This window comes from Aureobasidium melanogenum (genome assembly GCF_000721775.1).
Source record: "Aureobasidium melanogenum CBS 110374 unplaced genomic scaffold scaffold_13, whole genome shotgun sequence".
Classification (NCBI taxonomy): domain Eukaryota; kingdom Fungi; phylum Ascomycota; class Dothideomycetes; order Dothideales; family Saccotheciaceae; genus Aureobasidium; species Aureobasidium melanogenum.
In genome coordinates this window covers 43257-62393 of record NW_024470065.1, presented here as the reverse complement: position 1 = coordinate 62393, position 19137 = coordinate 43257, and the positions used below count along the sequence as shown (strand labels likewise).

At 50.8% G+C, this 19137-nt stretch overlaps 10 protein-coding genes across 10 annotated transcripts; 4 read left to right on the top strand and 6 right to left on the bottom strand.

Moving 5' to 3' along the window:
* Positions 1-663: 663 nt before the first annotated feature.
* On the bottom strand, positions 664-1354 carry M437DRAFT_66764 (uncharacterized protein; the record flags this gene model as incomplete). Its single annotated transcript, XM_041024817.1, has 2 exons — positions 664-1191; positions 1262-1354. 2 exons carry the CDS (start codon positions 1352-1354, stop codon positions 664-666), a joined length of 621 nt encoding a protein of 206 aa, XP_040878815.1.
* A 1156-nt stretch (positions 1355-2510) lies between these two features.
* Positions 2511-4186, top strand: M437DRAFT_66763 (aspartokinase; the record flags this gene model as incomplete). Its single annotated transcript, XM_041024816.1, has 3 exons — positions 2511-2620; positions 2658-4036; positions 4089-4186. The coding sequence occupies 3 exons, from the start codon at positions 2511-2513 to the stop codon at positions 4184-4186; spliced, it is 1587 nt and encodes a 528-aa protein (XP_040878814.1).
* Positions 4187-5538: 1352 nt separating this feature from the next.
* On the top strand, positions 5539-6115 carry M437DRAFT_50450 (P-loop containing nucleoside triphosphate hydrolase protein; the record flags this gene model as incomplete). Its single annotated transcript, XM_041022007.1, has 2 exons — positions 5539-5721; positions 5774-6115. 2 exons carry the CDS (start codon positions 5539-5541, stop codon positions 6113-6115), a joined length of 525 nt encoding a protein of 174 aa, XP_040878813.1.
* A 67-nt stretch (positions 6116-6182) lies between these two features.
* On the bottom strand, positions 6183-6966 carry M437DRAFT_75968 (Ham1-like protein; the record flags this gene model as incomplete). Its single annotated transcript, XM_041026524.1, has 5 exons — positions 6183-6313; positions 6366-6402; positions 6459-6603; positions 6660-6733; positions 6793-6966. 5 exons carry the CDS (start codon positions 6964-6966, stop codon positions 6183-6185), a joined length of 561 nt encoding a protein of 186 aa, XP_040878812.1.
* Positions 6967-7325: 359 nt separating this feature from the next.
* M437DRAFT_75967 (cytochrome P450) lies at positions 7326-9111 on the top strand (the record flags this gene model as incomplete). Its single annotated transcript, XM_041026523.1, has 2 exons — positions 7326-8847; positions 8903-9111. 2 exons carry the CDS (start codon positions 7326-7328, stop codon positions 9109-9111), a joined length of 1731 nt encoding a protein of 576 aa, XP_040878811.1.
* Positions 9112-9525: 414 nt separating this feature from the next.
* M437DRAFT_75966 (Pkinase-domain-containing protein) lies at positions 9526-11383 on the bottom strand (the record flags this gene model as incomplete). The annotated part of the gene is made up of 5 exons (XM_041026522.1): positions 9526-10312; positions 10368-10562; positions 10612-10825; positions 10877-11059; positions 11116-11383. 5 exons carry the CDS (start codon positions 11381-11383, stop codon positions 9526-9528), a joined length of 1647 nt encoding a protein of 548 aa, XP_040878810.1.
* A 460-nt stretch (positions 11384-11843) lies between these two features.
* M437DRAFT_35703 (uncharacterized protein) lies at positions 11844-12109 on the top strand (the record flags this gene model as incomplete). The annotated part of the gene is made up of 3 exons (XM_041019318.1): positions 11844-11930; positions 11986-12006; positions 12065-12109. Coding segments are annotated over 3 exons (153 nt in total), but the record flags the coding sequence as incomplete, so codon positions are not given.
* A 69-nt stretch (positions 12110-12178) lies between these two features.
* M437DRAFT_75964 (S-adenosyl-L-methionine-dependent methyltransferase) lies at positions 12179-13385 on the bottom strand (the record flags this gene model as incomplete). Its single annotated transcript, XM_041026521.1, has 4 exons — positions 12179-12367; positions 12420-12888; positions 12942-13320; positions 13376-13385. 4 exons carry the CDS (start codon positions 13383-13385, stop codon positions 12179-12181), a joined length of 1047 nt encoding a protein of 348 aa, XP_040878808.1.
* A 324-nt stretch (positions 13386-13709) lies between these two features.
* M437DRAFT_50971 (SUC2 like protein) lies at positions 13710-15714 on the bottom strand (the record flags this gene model as incomplete). The annotated part of the gene is made up of 8 exons (XM_041022105.1): positions 13710-14142; positions 14194-14581; positions 14633-14663; positions 14720-14804; positions 14854-15043; positions 15093-15231; positions 15290-15560; positions 15620-15714. The coding sequence occupies 8 exons, from the start codon at positions 15712-15714 to the stop codon at positions 13710-13712; spliced, it is 1632 nt and encodes a 543-aa protein (XP_040878807.1).
* Positions 15715-16226: 512 nt separating this feature from the next.
* On the bottom strand, positions 16227-18213 carry M437DRAFT_50893 (glucose-6-phosphate dehydrogenase; the record flags this gene model as incomplete). Its single annotated transcript, XM_041022091.1, has 7 exons — positions 16227-16333; positions 16392-17133; positions 17184-17381; positions 17435-17788; positions 17845-17865; positions 17924-17999; positions 18173-18213. The coding sequence occupies 7 exons, from the start codon at positions 18211-18213 to the stop codon at positions 16227-16229; spliced, it is 1539 nt and encodes a 512-aa protein (XP_040878806.1).
* Positions 18214-19137: the final 924 nt, after the last annotated feature.

Here is a 19137-nt window from a genome sequence, read left to right as displayed (position 1 = left end):
GGCGAGTGTCGAGTTGGTGTTGTCGGTCGTCGTCGGTCGTTCAAGAGTTCGCGAGCAGAGCGTTGTTCGAAATGCGTGGTGTGTGTGCGACGCTCGGACCTTTTTCGCAGCCGACTAGCGTGCTCTTCTTGGCACCGACGCCGTCACTCAAATCGTCCTCCTTAATCAATTGCTGCTTGATGCACAAACACATGCTTACGGGAAGTATTTGATTTTGTACAAGTCCATCGTTGTCGCTTGCCCAATTTCCTGTGGAATTATTGCTTTCGAGATGTAAATCGGCTGGCACAGCGTGTTTCACCCCAACACCGCGTCAGCAGACCATCTCTTCACAGTCCGCATCAATATTCAGTATACTAGACGTCACCTGGCAGCACAGCAGTGAGACACCGAAATTGCAGCTTGAGATAGAACCATGCTTTTGAATTGGGCTCCTCTGAGCAGATATGGTAGAGGAAAGTTGTCTCTTGTGGGAAACATGATAATCTACCTTCCTAAACGCCGACTCAAGCCATCCATTTCCTGTTGGACGCTGTTTGTGTAGTCATCAAATGCCGCCTTAGCATCTGCAGTTGCGCTTAGAGTGCCACGGCACGATAGGGTGTTAGAAAAGCAGCCAACCGATGAACGAACGATGGCAATGTGGATGCCCGAAGGCAGGCCCTAACACTCCGACTCGTCTTCCTCCTTGACCATTTGAGTAGTCTCTTCGTCCTCCTGAGCAGGCCGAACAGACTTGACCGGGGTCTTGCGAGAGCGACTGGTCTTTTTAGAAGTCTTGGAAGTCTCCTCATCATCTTCGTCATCATCCTCGGCGCGAGCGACGGTCTTGGTGACCTTCTTCTGAACAGACTTAGGAGTGTCTTCGTCCTCGTCCTCGTCCTGTGCCTTGACGATATTCTTGGCGGCCTTCTTGCGGAGAGTCTTGGGTGCATCGCCATCGTCGTCGTCATCAGATCCGGTGTTTTCGGCCTTGCGCTTGGGGGGACGGCCGCCTTTGCCTTTGGGGGTCTTTGGTGTCTTTGGGGTCTTGGGAGTCGAAGGGGCAGAACCATCAGCACCGGTGAAGGGAGCAGTCACGCCAGTCTTGCCGCCAGCCTTCTCGATCTTCTTGAGGAGGTTGCGATAGGAGACTCTCATGCTTTCGACGCTAGCGGCGCCGTAAGCCTGAGTGGCCTTGTCCCAGTCGACCTACAGAAGGCGAATCAGTACTCAACAGTAGTGGTAGGTGAGTGAGCTGAAGATCTCGTTATCGACTTACATCGTTGGTGTCAGAGCTGAGATGCATAGCAAGGATGCGGTCCTTGTCGATGTCGCTGAGGACAGCCTTGGCTGTAGCGTATGAGTAAGACATGGTAGGCGAAGTGCTGTGATGGATGAAGGATGAAGAAGGATGAAGAGGAGGTCGGCGAAGATGAAATAGTCGCAGTCTTAAATATTCTCTGCAACAAGGGAGATCTTGCAGTGTCCGGAAGGTTCTGGAGTGAGTACTGGCGCAACAATGTTGACTTTCCGGTCTTACCTAGGGAAAACGAGAAGTGAAACTCGGCCAGGTTTCCGGGACGATGCTACCACGCTCCATCTGAAGAGTGAGGTTCACAAGACCTACTTAAAAATACTATTACAACTCACACAAACTCGCATCTGCCGAGCTCAGACAAGTATTGATCGATAAACAAGATGCAACAATATCCATCCTCGTATATCAAGTCTGACCCTCCTTTTGCTGAAATACACGGGCAATGAGTAGGCTGTAATGATGCCCAATCGAATTGAGTTTCGAATATTGTCCAGAGGAAGAGTGAATGGGAAGGCCCAGTGTAAGCTGCGCTGTCTCTTCAGTGTACTGTTGGTCCGTATAGTTGCAAGCCTTAGTGACCCTGAAATAAACTCAGTGCAAAGCCTCTTGCGTGCTTGTAGCAGAAGCCTTGATGACATGGCATTGTCTCTTTTCTTTGTCATGGACCTTCCTTTTTATGGACGTTTTGCTTGTCTCTTTCTGTCTTGCTCATCTTCACATCTGTGGGTAGAAGAATCTGGTAGGCACAAATGCAACCGCCAGGTAGAGGCAGGTCATATCCTCGTTGTCAGAGATCACTCGTATCGAAGGAAGCCACTTCGTGATCTCCCAAAAGTCCAGCAGCTTTTAGTAGAAATTCCCAAGGAGGCACACAATTAGCGAAACATGATTCTTTGTCTTTCTGGGCGAGCGCCACGCATTATGAAAGACGCCGATACTACGAGACCGCAATCATGCACTGAATCATTTCGATCAAACCTCGTCGATGGATATGAAAGATGGAATGGACAGGAGACACAAGAGTATGATGATGATAGTGGAGGTAGATGTGGGGCATTAGGGCAGTCGGGCCTTCAGCGACTTCGGGGGCGCCTTCGTTCAGCCGCGAGTGACTCAATTTCGCTTTGGAGAACAATACCACGACTCTCAAAGACACAAACATATCAGAAACACGACAACGATCGCCCAAAACCCCCCCACCACCTTCACAATGGCCTACACCAACGGATTCGAACAGTCAATACCTCACCAGCAGGAAAAGAACCTGCCCGGCGGCGGCAATTGGGTTGTGCAAAAGTTTGGCGGCACCAGTGTCGGCAAGTTTGCCGTCGACATTGCTCAAGACATTGTCATGTAGGTCGCACGCTCTCGCTGAGATCCAGTCCGGTACTGACTCTGTCTCTAGTGCCAGCCTCAAGGAACACCGTACTGCTATCGTGTGCTCTGCACGTAGCACTTACACCAAGAGCGAGGGCACCACCAACCGCCTTCTGCGCGCCGCTCGCGAGGCCGAACGCATTGGCTCCCGCAAATATGTTGACATTGTCGATGTCATCCGCGCCGACCATATAGCCGTCGCAAAGGACACCATTTCCTCGGCCGACATTCTGGAAAGATACTCGGACTGCGTCAATGCCGAATGTGACAACCTGGTCAAGATCCTCGAGTCTGCCCAGCACTTGACCGAGGTCAGCAAGCGTACAGAGGACAAGATTGTCGCCAAGGGCGAGAAGTTGTCTTGTCTATACATGACAGCAGTCCTGCAGGACCGTGGATGCAATGCTCAGTACGTTGACCTGAGCAATGTCATCGATTTCCCCGTCGGCGAGCGCATCGACGACAGCTTCTACCGCAACCTGGCTGCATCACTTGCAAAGGCTGTGCACGCCTGCGGCGATGCCGTTCCCGTCATTACCGGCTACTTTGGCGACGTCCCTGGTGGTCTTCTTACTCAGATCGGGCGCGGATACACTGACCTTTGCGCCGCTCTCGTCGCGGTCGGCATTGGCGCCTCGGAGCTGCAGATCTGGAAAGAGGTTGACGGCATCTTCACCGCAGACCCTCGCAAGGTGCCCACCGCTCGCCTGTTGCCATCGGTCACTCCTTCCGAGGCGGCTGAATTGACCTTCTATGGATCCGAAGTCATTCACCCCTTCACCATGGATCAGGTCATCAAAGCCAGCATCCCTATTCGCATCAAGAACGTCAAGAACCCCCGTAACCAGGGAACCATCATCTGGCCTGACCATGCCGACGACCTTGGGGAGAAGAAGCCTTCTCTCTTCCGTAACCGCAGTCTGGTCAGTCTCAGCACCCACGAAGGACCCAAGCGCCCCACCGCTGTCACCATCAAGCGCGGTATCACCGTGCTCAATGTGCACTCCAAGAAGCGTACGCGTGCTCACGGCTTCTTGATGTCCATCTTTTCTGTTCTCGACAAATGGCATCTGTCCGTCGACCTCATCTCCTCTTCTGAAGTTCATGTATCTATGGCTCTGCACTCTGAGGTCGCCCTCCTGTCTGGTGCCGGCCCTGATTCTGAAGAGATTCAGATCGAGTCTGCTGCTCTCAAGGGCGCTGTTGACGACCTCAGTGTTTGGGGTGATATCGACCTTGTCCCTGGTCTGGCCGTCATTAGTCTTGTCGGTCGCCAGCTGCGCAGCATGGTCGGCATCAGTGGTCGCTTCTTCAGTGTTCTCGGTGAGAACGGCATCAACATTGAGATGATCTCGCAGGGTATGTATCATGTCTATAATCTCTATTCACGGTTGCTAACGATCTTTGACAGGTGCTAGCGAAATCAACATTTCTTGTGTCATCGAAGAGGCTGAGGCCAATAGAGCTCTCAACGTGGTTCACACCAATCTCTTTACGTTTCTTGATTAGCGTTTAAGCATAGCGTTGTTGTTGACATATATAGACAACAGGTGGACTGAAGGAGCGCCAAAAGTTCAAAGCATTTCACGACTTCCATGGTAAATGGCGCCATTTCTGTTGATAGTCACATTCATACGTACCCACATAGATGAGCCTCGAAAATGAAGCAACGTCTTCCTACTTGTGGACTCGCTTCACGTGTTGTTCCTTGCACATATTGTTAGAAAAGGTCTTACGCTCAATTCAATGGTATAGACATCTACAGGCGTAACTACCAGCGTGTGTAGTTCTTCTCGTTACAACGTCGCAAATCATAGTTTCAGTCTAACTGACCTTTCCATCTGACCATGACATTAACCATAGATCTGGTGCTATAACTGCTATCATCATCTTTGCATCTGTACTGTTAGGCAGGGTCAGAAAGAAGCCTAGCTACTTCTTCCAAGACGTCCTGATCAAACGCGGACAGCATTCACGTGAAAACTCAGATAGAGCTAGCCCTTTCGAGTTATCGATCAACACAGCTTGTTCTCGTCGTTGCGAGAAGCCGAATCGAAGAACAACTCTCAAGACATTCACTGATCGTCGCCTGTGTGTCATTGCCAATGTTTACACCACATACATACACACCTGGAGAATCTGTGATTGATCCGACAAGATCGTGTGTAACTTATAGCTAGGTTGGCCAGTTCTTGCTCACAAAAAACTTTTTACCGTACTTCGATAGCAACAGACGAGCCCGTGTACTCCGGAGTTCTATTCCAGTCGATAGACCGAAGACGATGCACTGTCCGCTTGTGTACAAGTTTTGATATACCCTTCTTGACTGCACGCATGGATTAATTATTTTTGAAGATAGAATGACAGGAACTACACATGGCACGTTTCCCGTGAACTTCTGCTGCGTCGCAGAGAGAGCATTGATGGGCTTGACATGCTCGCCAGCCATGCGTCTCATGTGCGGGCATTGATGAGTATGATCTTGGTTCCATGGACGTACACCAGTCTGATGCCTTGCAGGGGAGGAAAACTATGTGTTTTCTGCTTTAACATCACAAATTTACTTACTGCTGCTTCCCAGGAGAGCGTGAAAGGATCCTGTAAGGCAGTTTTGAACATAAAATCTCGAACGGCAGGATGTGTAGGTCCGATCAATGCGATCCATGAGTCTCCAAGTGCTTCAAATACTTTGCTTCTTTACAAGAAGTCAACGATATTATTGGTATGCACCGGAAGGTGGGTTTACGCAAGTCACCGATCGGCATATACCGCGATGTGAATGGTACGCGAAGGGTGGGGAAGTTTGCAAAAAAGTCCATCTCCAACTAAGAAACATTTGACAACAACACAAAGACAGCATAATGCGTAGCTCGCCGAACATAATCATCACTGGAACCCCCGGCGTGGGAAAGACGACTCACTGCGAGCAGCTTGCATCAAGCACTGGCCTCACCCATCTCAATGTCAACAAGGTTGTGAAGGAGCGCGACTGCGAGGATGGCTTTGATGATGAACTTAACAGTGTCATTGTCGATGAGGACAAGGTAAGCAGTTAGGTTCAGCAGACTCCGTTTTGAAATTTCTAATCATTTGCAGCTCCTGGATGCAATTGAGCCTGATCTCGAGGCAGGTGGCCAAATCATTGACTGGCACGCTTGCGACATGTTCCCTCAATCCTTGATTGATCTCGTTGTTGTCATTCGCTGCAACAGCACTATTCTCTATGATCGCCTCAAGGGTCGTGGCTACAGTGACAAGAAACTCGATGAAAACATGGACGCCGAAATCATGGAGGTTCTTCTACAGGAGGCACGCGATTCTTATGACGAGGAGATTGTCGTCGAGTTGCAGAGCGATGATCTTGACCAGATTGACGAAAACCTCGAGCGCATTCAAACCTGGATCGAAAACTGGAAGAAGGATCACTCTGAGGCATAAGTGTGTCATGTTCTACGAATGAGCAACTCGATCTACATGCAGCCCTGCCCGTCCGCTGAAACGATTTTTACTCCGTGTGTGCGTCAAGCCACTCGGTCAGTTTGGCCAAAGCCTTTCCGCGATGCGAGATCTTGTTTTTCTCGGCCTTGGGCATCTCGGCATATGTTTGGCCCTCATACTCGAAGCATGCATCCCAACCTGTGGCTCGAATTAGGTTCATCTCAAGACAACAAACAGACAGCAAACGTACCGAAATCAGTGGGACCACGGGCCTCGACAATCTTACCCTGTCGTACTGGTCAGTATGCATGTTGTGAGCGAGGTTCACGTCATGGTAACGAACCTTGGTCCTTCCCTGGAAAACGATGGGTTCGTGGCCAGGACCTTCAGAGTATGCGAATGTGCACACAGCCTGGGCGCCCTTGTCGTCAAATCCAGCGAGAAGCTTGTGAAATTGCTGGACACCGAGCGACTTCAAGAACCACTTGCTGTATTCAATTCTTTAGTTGATGCTTACAAAGGCTTGATTTGGTAGAGGTCTTACACATATGGGCCTGGGAGTTCATCGAAGGCGTCGAAGCACAAGCATGTGTCTTCCACCAGGACCGGGCCACCAACCTAGATAACTCCTTGCTTAACAAATTTTACAATTACACTCCAATTATCTTCGTATGTACCGTGTCTGCCGCCCTGCGGCATTTGTCCTTTGAAATCTCCTCAATCGTGCCTTGGATTTCAAGCAAGTCTACCGATTGGTTTGAGAGGTCTACGCCAGTGGGGGCGAGGATTGCTTGAACTTCGGCTAGTTTGTTCTTGTTGCCAGTTATGAAATTGAGCTGCTTGGGCGCCATTGCCACGAAATGTGTAGAGAAGTGACTTGTTCGATGAATGATGAATTTGAATGGTCGAAATGTTGCTCTGATCATCAGACGTGTGGTTGTTCAAGTGATGCTCGGTCTTTGAGAAATCCTTCCTTGCCAAGAAACTGAGCGCAGCCCGTCGTCTCAAACAAGCCATCCGGTGTCAGCAGTCCTGCAGGCTGCCATTCCCCTTAACTGCTGACCTTTTTGCAATCAATTCAAAAATCTTTCAAGCGGGTCTTGGAGATTGTGAGTCTGGTCACTTGGAAGACAGCTCCTCAGAGACCCTACAAAACAGTTCGAGCCCGACTAGCGACAGGGTTACCATTAACGTTTACCCCTAGTTCGCGATGGATTCTAATGCCACTGTAACGCCGGTCGCGAGGTTCCAATTTCAAACGACAGCGTCGCAAAATCTAGATATAACTTGGGCGACTGTAGTGGTAGCATTCTTACTCGTCGCAATCACGACTCGTTTTCTCAGTGGCTTTCTCGGGACATCGAAGCCTGCTCAAAATGGATCCAGAAGCGTACCGATGCTCCCATATTGGATACCTATCGTCGGACATATTCCACAGTTCAGCTTCTCACCACAAAGATTATTGGACAAAGCACGCGACACATATAGGAGCGGTGTGTTTGCACTGAACTTGGGCAGCACGACTCACAACATCGTCTTTTCACCTTCCATGGGCGGATCCTTGATGAATCAGAAGCACTCCATTGCCAACATGGATTCGGTGGGGAAACACATCTTGACTGCTGTATTTGGTTATCCAACCTCAAAAGCATCGATGCAGAGATACGACCAAGCCTTAGTAGGATTGAACGCATGTTATAAGCATTTACTTTCCGATCCATCTCTAAAAGAGATGATCCAGAGCACGATCGATGTGACAAAACGGAACATCGCCAACCTTGTCACCTTCTCTGAGAGCAGAGTTGATCAGGTGGGATGGGAGCGAACAAGCAATGCCGAAACAGTAATCAAACCCAATGGAGAACAAGTTGTTGAGGCTAGCATGATGCACTTGGTCCGCGATTTCGTTGCCGCCAATGCCAATCCGTCACTTATCGGTTCTGACTTTGTAGACAATAACCCTGAGTTTTTCTTGGATCTCTGGGATGTGGACAAAGGATTCAAATGGCTGGCGACTGGACTTCCCGCCTGGCTTCCCATTCCTCAAATTTGGAGAGCAAAAATTGCTCGCAGTCGTTCTCTGAATGCCGTACTCGCATTCGAGGAAGCGATGGAAAAGGCAGCGAATGGAGAAAATCCAGGTCAAGAATGGCAGTATCTTGAGAATGTTGGTCCTGTTCTCGCAGAGAGATTGAAGCTATATCGCCAACTTAACTTCACAATGGAAGAACGAGCAGCCTTGGATCTTTGCCTCCTATGGGCGATGAATGCAAATGCAAACATGCTGGTGTTCTGGATGCTCAACCACATCTATGCTGACAAGAAGATCCTATCTTCACTGCGCGAGGAGATTGCACCTTTCGTGCATGCCGTCCAACCGAAGCAACTATTCGGCGTGCCAGAGCCGCCACGAATCGACACCTTCGATCACGAAGCCCTAGCAAGCAAATGTCCGTTGCTCAAAAGCTGTTACGTCGAGTCTCTACGCCTAGATGCGGCCACTTGGAGTTTCAGAGTCATGCAAGAAAATCTGGTTCTCCCGGCTTCCAGAGAAAAGGACGCCGAGAAGTTCTTCTTGAAAAAGGGAACTTATACTCATATCGCTCATTCGATCCACCACACAGATCCAGCCTACTTTGACGATCCACACGTATGGAGGGCAGATAGGCATATCAAGCCCGAGCAAGAAGGCGAGGAAGTGTCTGTAAACATGGGAACTATAAGACCATATGGTGAGTTGAGAAACATCCACCCTTCCTGAGAACAAGACTGACTGTAACAATACAGGTGGTGGACACTCCATGTGCAAAGGTCGAGCATTTGCGCAGAAGGAGACGTTGGTATTCATCGCGGCATTCATCAGTATGTGGGACATGGAACCCGTCGGAGGCGGCGCCTGGAAGATGCCAAGTTACAAACCTGCCACTGGAGTGTATAGCACGAACGACAACGTCCGGGTGTGGATTTCGCGTCGTGAGGACTTGCCCCAGGTTTAAATTAGCAGATATGATGTTCGTACCAGGCACAGTCGCCTCCAAAAAACTCAGTTGTGGCACGATTTATCACTATTTTGGTAATCAGTAATGCATCATGGTTGGGTATCTTCAGTAGGTGGTGCTTCGCGCTTCTGCCTTCACTCAAGCCAAACTTTCCTTCCAGATCCGCCATGCTCATGCTCCTGCGCTGTGGAAAACAAAAACCGACAACGCCTCGCTGTGTAATCTCAATGTCGTGAGTCAAGAGCCTGGACGTCACTCCAGCTCGAAGCTCTGTTTTTTGGTTGTGATAAGAATATATCGAATATTCTCTGAGGATCAGCCGCTCTCCGAAATGCTGCTAATCTGTCAATCCTCGAAGAGCGAATCAGGATGGCTATCCTCAGTCATTGGTGGCGGAAGTCGCAGTTAAGCTCAGCGGCGATATAGCTCGCGCTCTCTATCTTGCAACCTCTCGCGACGCTCACGATCCGGACTCCTGCTACGAGTCCTTCGATCTCGGTCTCTTCCATTAGGTGGAGGGCGATCTCGAGGATATCCATGATCACGAGAGTTTCGCCTGCCATTCGGTGGTGCAACGTCGTCTCGGCGTGCAGCAGAATAGCTTGGAATGTATGTATCAATGTTCGGACCGGCCCTTGCATTCACGGGTGGCGGGCGGGGTGGGAGACGGCCATCTGGTGGAGGCAGCGGAGGTCGAGGAGGGAGACGATTGTCTGTAGGAGGTGGTGGTAGATGTGATGAGCCGTTTGTATGCGGCGGTGGCAATGGTCTGCGTGAGTCGGATCCGTTTTGCCATGCTGGTCTTCTTGCTAGTGGGGGGGTATCGTGTGAAGGAGGGCGCGAGTCGTAAGCTCTTGGCGGAGGAGGGCCTCTTTGATCCCGAGGCTGACCTCGGCGGTCATAGCCAGAATAACCGTTTGGAGGACCGTAATTACGACCACCGCCTGCACCCCAAGCCTCATCAGGGCCCATGCCGACAGTTCCTCCAGCTGGAGCAGGAGGCATGGCAGCACGCTTCTCGTGGTGCTTTCTGCGGTCGAGCTCGTGGGACTCTTCGAAACGTGGTAGGTCCTCTGGTCGGGAAGGAAGTGGGTGAGTCTTGAAGTAAGGATGTTGGAGGGCATCCCACGCATTGATCCGTTTGCGCCAATCCAGCTTCAGCAATTCTGCGAGCAGATTCTGAGCTTCTGGATGCAAGCTGTGTCTGCATGTCAGGAGGTGATTTGGTTGCCAGCAGGGTAGATAGGACTCACTTGCGGAACCTCTGGCGAAGAGAACCACGTTGAGGTTCAAATTCCTTGACGCCATCACAACCAGGAAGTTGCGACCAGCCTGGCATGTTGTCCTCGTTGGGAGAACCTACCAGCTCGAAGATGATTTGGGCCTGGTTGAGATCAGACTTGCCCTCGAGAATGGGTCGTCCCTCGAACATCTCGGCGAAAACGCAGCTACTCGACATTAGAGAAAAAGACTTGTGTAAGGTAAGCAGTCACGTACCCAGCGCCCCACATGTCTATGGCCGGAGTGTATCGCCTCAGCTGCAAGAGAAGCTCTGGAGGACGGTACCATCGTGTTACCACGAGAGTGGTATAGTCGCGCACTGCCTCACCGTTGCCTCGGCCGGGCTGAGGCACAGGACCATCGTAGTGACGAGCGAGACCAAAGTCGGCAATTTGGAGTAGACCACGGTTGTTGATAAGAATGTTTGCAGCTGCTGGGTGTCAGAGACGAGGATAAGATGCAGAGGCTGCAGTGAAGTTACCCTTCATATCGCGGTGCAAAATGTGACTGTCATGCAAATAGCGCAAGCCTTCGAGGAGTTGCAGCATATAGCATTTGATCTGAGCTTCGGTGAAGGAGATGTCGGGGTTGGTCGTCATTCCTGAGAGATCGTGGTCCATGTATGGACAGACCATGTAAAGAGTGGCGCGCTTCTTGACGTCTTCTATGGTTGAGGTCAGGCGGGAGTTGGCAAAGGCGAAAGGGAATGGTATAGCGTACTTTTGTGGCGTTCGACAGCCATCTCCTGAAGGGTCAGGACGTTGGCATGAGACAGCATCTTGAGCAGTTTGATTTCGCGCAAAGCGGTGATGGGAAAGCCATCCTTTTCGTTGTGTATCAAGATCTTTTTGAGAGCGACGATGGCACCGGAGCGTTTCGAGCGGGCCTTGGAGACGACACCAAAGGTACCCTCACCCAGCTTTTGCACAATGTCAAAGTCGTCAATGGCAGCGCATCCACGGAACCGGCGCTGGGTCGAGTCGGTCATGGCGATTGTTTGCGGCTCAGTTGGTTCTCATCGCTTTCGGGCGGCGCGTGGATGCGAAGGATGGATGGATGGTTGGGCGTGCGTCGCTATCGGGTGGGATGGATGCGACGACGAGGGCTGTGTGCGAAAGGAGCGTGGATGAGGAAGGAAGGAGAAAGTCTTGGTTGTTGGTTCAAATCATGACAAGAACAAACATGGCTGACCGAGTGTTCGTGCCTGGGCTACCTATGTCATTCTCCACACGCTCAAAGTCCGACGTGCACTCTGCTCTTGATGCCAAGCATCCTGTCGCGCCAAACCGCCCGTCCACACATCGACAGCGACGTCTACGAGCAGCACGTCGTCTACCAACCAACTCAACTCACGTACGCTCGACTCTCGACTGCTCGCTCCCTCCAACAGACCCGCTCGCTGACTGCCCCCAGACACAATGGCTGGTCCCTCGCGTCCCGCTGGTGCCCACGGCGGCCACCCCATCCACATCCACCCCGTCCGTCCTCTCTACAGATTCGCTGCCACTGGCCTCGGTGCCAGCATGTGGTTCTTCGTAAGCCCTTCAATTCCTCTTCATACCCATCCGACAACTCTGACGTGCTCTCTAGTTGATGTACAGAGCCAGAAAGGTACCAAATCCCAACCCGCCCGCCTCGCCAGACTCACCAATATTGACTGAAACCAAAGGACGGCCCTGCTCTCCTCGGCTGGAAGCATCCCTGGGATCACTAGACGATTCGCATTTCTCTTCTTCAATGCTTTCACAACATCATGTCTATACCACAATACCAATTTCTTCGTCTATGGCTTCTCAAACAAGTAATGGCACACGCCCCACTCTTCTCCACCATTGTACGCAAACAGCTCCGCGCAAGCAAGATAGAATATTTGCCATCGGTGGAACCACGTCAGAGCCTTTTCCTTTCCATACGTCTCCTCCAAGTGCGGCCAGAGCGCTTGCCTGTTCTTGTTCATGGTTGACAGCCAGTCCTGCTATCGTTAGCCTTGTTCTGCTTCCTTGATTCTGCTTGTCTTCTCTCACCTCGCACGTCTGCGCGTAGTTCTTGCCATTGACCCACCACATGCGCTGGCATCTCAAATCATCCTGGAACCAGAGCAGCAAGTCTGCGCTAGGCATTGTGCCACCCGTGAAGAAGTGCTCCGTCATCCATCCGTCCTCAAAGTCATAGGGGCTGTCCTTGTGTGCAAAGTTGTGTACGAATAGCTTGCCGCCTGACTTGAGCAGACTCGATACCTTGCCGAGCAGAAGTTGATAATTCTTCATGTGCTCAAACAGCTCTATCGACAATACACGATCGAACGACCCAGTCAGCGGTGCTTGGAACTCATATGTAGCAATATCTCCAGTGACAATCGTCAGGTTGCTCAAGCCTCGTTTGCTGGCCTGTGAGTCAATGTGCTCCTTTTGCGTGCGCGAGTTTGAGAAACCAGTAATCTTCGAGTTGGGGAACCTTTGTGCAAGAAACAGACTGAGTGATCCCCATCCACATCTGCCTCCTGTTAGTTCATCTTTTCTGGTTAGTTCAGTCAAGTCAAATCATACCCAAGGTCGAACATAGTCATGCCATCTTTCAAATCGGCCTTCTTCACATAGTCTTCCATCATCAGAAGCTCTGCCTCACCAAGACCCTGTCCGGGCTTGAGACCCTCGTAAAGACAACACGAGTACTTCATGTTCGGACCAAGCATGTTGTTGAGCACACCAGTGCCGACTTCATAGTGCTGTGTGTTTGCTTTTGCGGTCTCAATCGCAATTGGTCTCTCGCGCAGCAGCTCGACATACTTCATCTTGGTATCATAAGCAGAAGCATTTGACGTCGACGCGATAGAAGTCAATCGCTGGCGCAGTTGCTGGCGAATACCAGCGCGAATGACAGGCGTAGGCAGATAACCGCCGTCCAGCAGCTTCTCGAGCATAGTGTCTATTCTGGTTAGCTTGTGGTTACATTCTTGTAGGCTTCACGAGGTGCAACACACTGTAATCCATGGCTATCGTTCACGCTTTCGGTATCTCTTGACAAGAGAACAATTGTACCTAGACAGAAGCAAAGAGCGGTTGTAGCAGTAACGTTGCTCCTACGACCTAGCAACATCCACAAATACGCTTGGACCTCACCACCGAACCATTGAGCGAGTCGACGTCATTGATATCGCGGCTTCATCGGCTTTCGGGGTGACTCGAACGCCTGTTTGGCCTGACATCCTGACATCGTCTGCATGTATTGATCTATATGCTCAGAGCGCCGATGGGAGACTGGACCTTTCGCATCGATGTTTGTAAGATTCTAATGGTCGTACATTTGTTTTCTGTCTATGCAGTATTCTTGAACCTCTGAGTTGCGACTGCAGCCGCAATGGAGCACAAAGCTCCAATGAACAAACACACAGCTATGCCATTGAACCCCTCTGTACTGTGATGCTCATCAGGGTGCGCGTCCTTTGCGAGTTCTGGGCTTTTGCCAGGCTCAAGAACTGTGAACACCACCATTGAGATACCAGTAGCAATGAACTGGGGTAGTGTCGTATAGAGATTTAGGATGCCCAGATAAATACCAGCAAGCTCGCCAGTGGCAGATTCATCGGACTTCTCTACATTCCTAGCCTCGGAGCTCATCTCGATAGAGCCATCAGAAACTCTCTGATAATGATGACTGCCGCGTCTTGAGGTAGGCAAGCTGCTACCAAGTTTGTTGATTTCAACCCCCATAAAGGTAAAGGGAGCCCAGCAGGCAAGTGCCCATGGTCTGTGACCGTCAGTCAACATGCAACACAGCACGATCTCTCAAGCTACTCACATTCCACAGACCGCTACCAGAGTTGTTGCGAAGCGTAGCGATGTGACGAATGGTGCGAAGATCATCGATCCTGCGAAGATAAGGTGTGCGACCGTCCAGGCAGTCAACAGGCTGGGTTTGCGCTCCACGACCGTTTTGACAATCGGAGCAATACTTGCAGGTGGTCTAGGTGTAAAGTCCGGTTTGTCATCTTCCGGAGACTTGACCATCCATGGAAGCGCGATTGAGCCAATAAATGTGACAATGGAGAACACGATCAATGACATGCTGCCAACACGTCCAATATCTGACAGCGGATCCTTGGATTGCTTGATCTCAGGGGGTGCGTCATATCTGAGGTAGATTTCTCCAACCCAGGTGGTGCTGTAGAAGAGGAACGGAAACCAGCCTGTTTGCAATGTCAGACAGGTAGTTTCGAGGTACTTCTTTGATTACGTACCAATCCATGACCAAAATTGTATCCAACAGATCTGTCAAATGTCAGCGTTGCACTTGAGCCAAAAAGCCAATATCAGGTCAAACTTACCATCTGAATTCTACTTGGTAGATTCCTGGTGGTTTTCATAATTTGGGCAAGCACCGCCACCAAGCCTTCATCCTTGACGCCGTCTCTGTAGTCGAGTCAGTTGTATGTTCGAAGTAGGACAGTAAGAATCGAACCCTCTAGCAATAAGCACGCGTTCGTCGACGGCCCAGCATGTGACTCCAATGGCCACTATGAGAGCGACAGCAGCGATGACAGTAAGCTGTTTGAATTGAGTATCGCCAATGAGGGTTCCGAAGATCAAGCCCAGATCCAGGGCTCCGGCGCCATAACCAATGAGGTGTCCAACAGCCACCATTCTGCTTGCTGTAGAACATCAGATACACGATCCTAGTGACAGGACTACCAAACCTACCCCAGGCAGAGCCCAATTGTTGCTTTGGAATGGGCAGAGTGTCCACGATAAGGCTGCGACACGATGATTGTACAGCGTTGATTGCAAAGTCAAGAGCATAAATGGACAGAACGGCCAGAAAGATGGTCGCTTCACGCCTCTGCTGAATGTTAAAACACAGTTCTCAAATCACAATCTCGCGCTTGGGCTTGACCAACCAGTTCTCCTTCTTCGACGAATGTAGCAACGATCTCTTTAGTCCAGCCCAGGATCAAGAGACAAATGCTCACAACTACCGTACCACCGACCATGACCGGTCGTCGTCGACCCCATTTGCTGGTACTTTTGTCGGCCATAATGCCTACGATCGGCTGCATGATCAATCCTGACAATGGTCCTGCGATCCAAACAAGCGAAAGCTTGCTTTTGGTAAGACCAAGCTGCAATAGATACGGAGTGCAATAAGTCATTTCAGTGCCCCATGTAAATCTGTCAGATTTGTCAATACCAAAGGTCTATCTCAAGCTTTCTCAAGCATGTAAACATACTGTAAGCCAATTAAGCTGAATGTCAGCAGCAGCATGCGCATAGACTCGCTGGAGCCCTTGACATGAGCCGTCCCTTGCCATTGCGCCTGTGCCATAGTTACTCCACCCGCCAACCTCTACTTTGGCATGAGGGTTTACGAAATGTGAACGAAAATTGATGTTACAATCAGCAAGTAGTTGCTTCACTAACGACAAGAGGGCACACGACGCGAAACGGAAGCAAGCCCAGCCACAGGGTCTTGTCTCTCCTTCGGACTTCACTCTCCTTCTAGCGCACGGTCGTCTACGATCGTTGGCCAGCCACATTCAGGCTAATTCCAAACTGAGCCCCAAGCACCAGAAAACAACCTAAGCAGCAAACCTTGCGTACGATCGTCACAGAGAATTGAGAGATTGCGGAATAATTTCTTAGTTTATTGCTATGGAGCGAAGAAGACGAGTCATTAAGTTTCTTTCAAATGCGTTCATGCATGGCCGCCCTTCATTGCGTGAAGATATCGTGAAGGACAGCTCTCTACCACTGTTATCCTGCTAGTTTTGCTTTTGCATATGCTCAGCACACCAGCATTCAATTTTCTTTCATTTCGGGTATATATCATTTTGCTTTTTAGAGCTTGTTCTCGGGAAGGTTGCTCCATTGGTAGCCAGCAGCGTCGCTGAACTTGTAGCCGTATGAGGAGGTGAAGTCGTCGAGAACGGAAGGACCGCGAGAGCCTGAAATCTGAATTAGTATCGAATATTGCAACATGCGCCTGGCAAAAAAAAAACTTACCGTAAGGGTAGCCCATAGGGACAATCTCCTTGTTGTCGTCGAGGTAGTGGAGCAGGGGGGTGAAAATTCTCCAGCTGGCATCGAGCTCGTCGTCACGGACAAAGTTGGAGTGGTCACCCTTGAGGGCGTCGAGGATGAGAGATTCGTAGGCCTCGGGAATCTTCAAGTCGGAGAAGCGGCGGCGGTAGGTGAGATCCAGCTCAGTAACCACAGTCTGCATGCTCAGGCCAGGGAGCTTGGAGTTCATCTTGATATACACGCTCTCGTTGGGCTGAATGCGAATGACAAGCTCGTTGCGGGGAATGTCCTTGAAGATGCCAGAGGTGACATCCTTGAATTGGATGCGGACCTCGGTCTTCTGCTCGTTAAGAGCCTTACCGGCCTTGAGGATGAAGGGAACGCCGTCCCATCTCTCGTTCTTGATGTAGGCGACCATTGAGGCAAAGGTAGGGCAGCGGGATCCCTTGGGGACGGATTCGTCGTCCTTGTAAGAGGGCTTGGATCCGTCGAGCGACTTCTCGTACTGGCCGATGATGACGTTCTTAGGCTCGATAGGGGGCATGCCACGAAGAACACGGACCTTCTCGTCACGGATGTCCTCAGCGGAGAAAGAGATGGGGCGCTCCATGGCGAGCAGGGTCAGGACCTGGAGGAGATGGTTCTGCATAACATCACGGATGATGCCGAACTCATCGAAGTAGCCACCTCTGCCCTCAGTGCCGAAAGGCTCCTTGAAGGTGATCTTGCTGATGTTAGTCATTTGTGCGACTTAATGTAGTCATTCCCACATACCTGAACATTGTCAATGTGGTTGCGGTTCCAGTTGGAGCCGAAGAACTCGTTGCCAAATCTGAGGATCAAAATGTTCTTGACCATCTCCTTACCAAGGTAGTGGTCGATACGGAAGATCTCCTCCTCCTTCCAGTTGGGCTCCAAAGCGTGCTGTAGCTCTCTGGAGCTGCCAAGGTCCTTACCGAAGGGCTTCTCGATCTGTAGGTGGTCGTCAGCAGGAAGTTCAAGCTCTCAAGACACTCAATACTGACGATGATACGGGCAATGCCGTTCTTGGGGTAGCAGTGCTTCTTGAGCATCTGCGAGACGACGATGAAGACGCTGGGGGGCAAGGCCATGTAGAAGATGCGGTTAGTCTCTTTCTGGTTGTCCTTCTTCTCGAGTTCACTGAGGTGCTTCTCGAGGCCCTCGTAGTATTTGTCGTCTTCGTATTTGTCGCCTTGGATGTATGTGCAGAAGCTGCAGAACTCCTCGAGTTGGTCCTCAACCTCCTTTGTAGGAGTCTTGATGTTCGACTTGACACGCTTGATGAACTCCGGGTGGTCCATCTTGCTTCGTGCGTATCCGACAATCTTGACGTTCTTGGGGAGGAAGTTGTTCTTGTGCTATATTTTGCTATCAGTCAATGCTCAGCAGAAGCTCACGCTTGATGCAGGCTTACCAGGCCGAAGAGAGCAGGGAACTGTGCAAGTGGTTAGCAAAGCCGTCGTGCAGGTCAACTGGCTGGCACATGTGCTTACGGTCTTCTTCTTTGCAAGATCGCCCGAAGCACCGAGAACAACGATGACGGTGTTCTCCTTGAGCTCCATGGTGCCGCTGTATATTCGAATTAGCTTGTCTGCTCACAACTGAAGACGGCTGCAGATGTCGCAAAGCGCGCGTCGACATGAGCTACGATTGAAAGAGTCTGACGGCGGATAATTGGATTGCCTCACAAGTGACGGCAGAGTGATGGGGCATGCCAGAAGCAGGCGGGATTCGACACTTACGCGTTGGACTCGACCTCCGGGGTAATAACAGTGTCAGCCATTTTGTCGAGAGTTAAAGATGTGTGGTGAGGTCCAAGGTCGTGGGTGAGGGTGGAACAGAGCGAAGGATAAGAGCAGCTGTTTATCGGTTGAGGAACTTTGGCGGCCGAACTTCTGGAGGGGCAGGAACGATCGAGAGGACGGACCGAGTCTTCTGACGTAGTGTGCTTTGAAATGTAAGTCGCGTCACAAAACTTATATCATTCAACAGCTGCTTTTGGCGCAAACAAAGCAACGCAGATAAGATGGTATGGATGTGAGAGTGCACAAAGAGATTCAAATTCCAGAGGTCGCGCAAACAGTCGGAGAATTCGCTTGTTTTGAATGCCACTCGACAATCCCTTTCTTCTTCGAGTCCGAGTCCGGACAAGCACATCACTCATCACTCGGTCAATGCACCTCTCGAAATGTCCGACGGCGAGCCGGCCTCTGCGTCAGTATCTCCGCCCTGATGCCGAAGCCGCCAAAACGCTAGTAGCGATGAACTTGATACCGAGCAGTGCTGCTTTTTATCCAGGCACGGTGCAGGGCTGGTTCTGGTCGTTCTCGCGGCCAATTCGCCGTCTGAGACGGCTCTTCAAAACCACATCGAGCTGCTCAGAAACCACGAGCTCTTCTGAATAGCAGGCATTAAACTGCCAACAGAATTTCCGACGCATAGCTTGACAGCTCTAACCCTTTGCGGCTCGATAGCTAGGAGCTGATGACATGCGCGTTGGAAGCATCTCCGAAGACGCAAACGGCAGGTGTCTGCAGCTAATTGGCTTCTCCTAGCTGGCGACAGTTGCCTTTCTCCGTCGAGCCATAGTTTCTTCAGCCTGATCTTCTCCTGCCACCAGTCGTCTATCCTACTTCTTGATATTTTACCGGCTCATAGGCACAAGTAAAATGCTGCAGACCATTTCAGACTTGATGGCAGCTTGGCG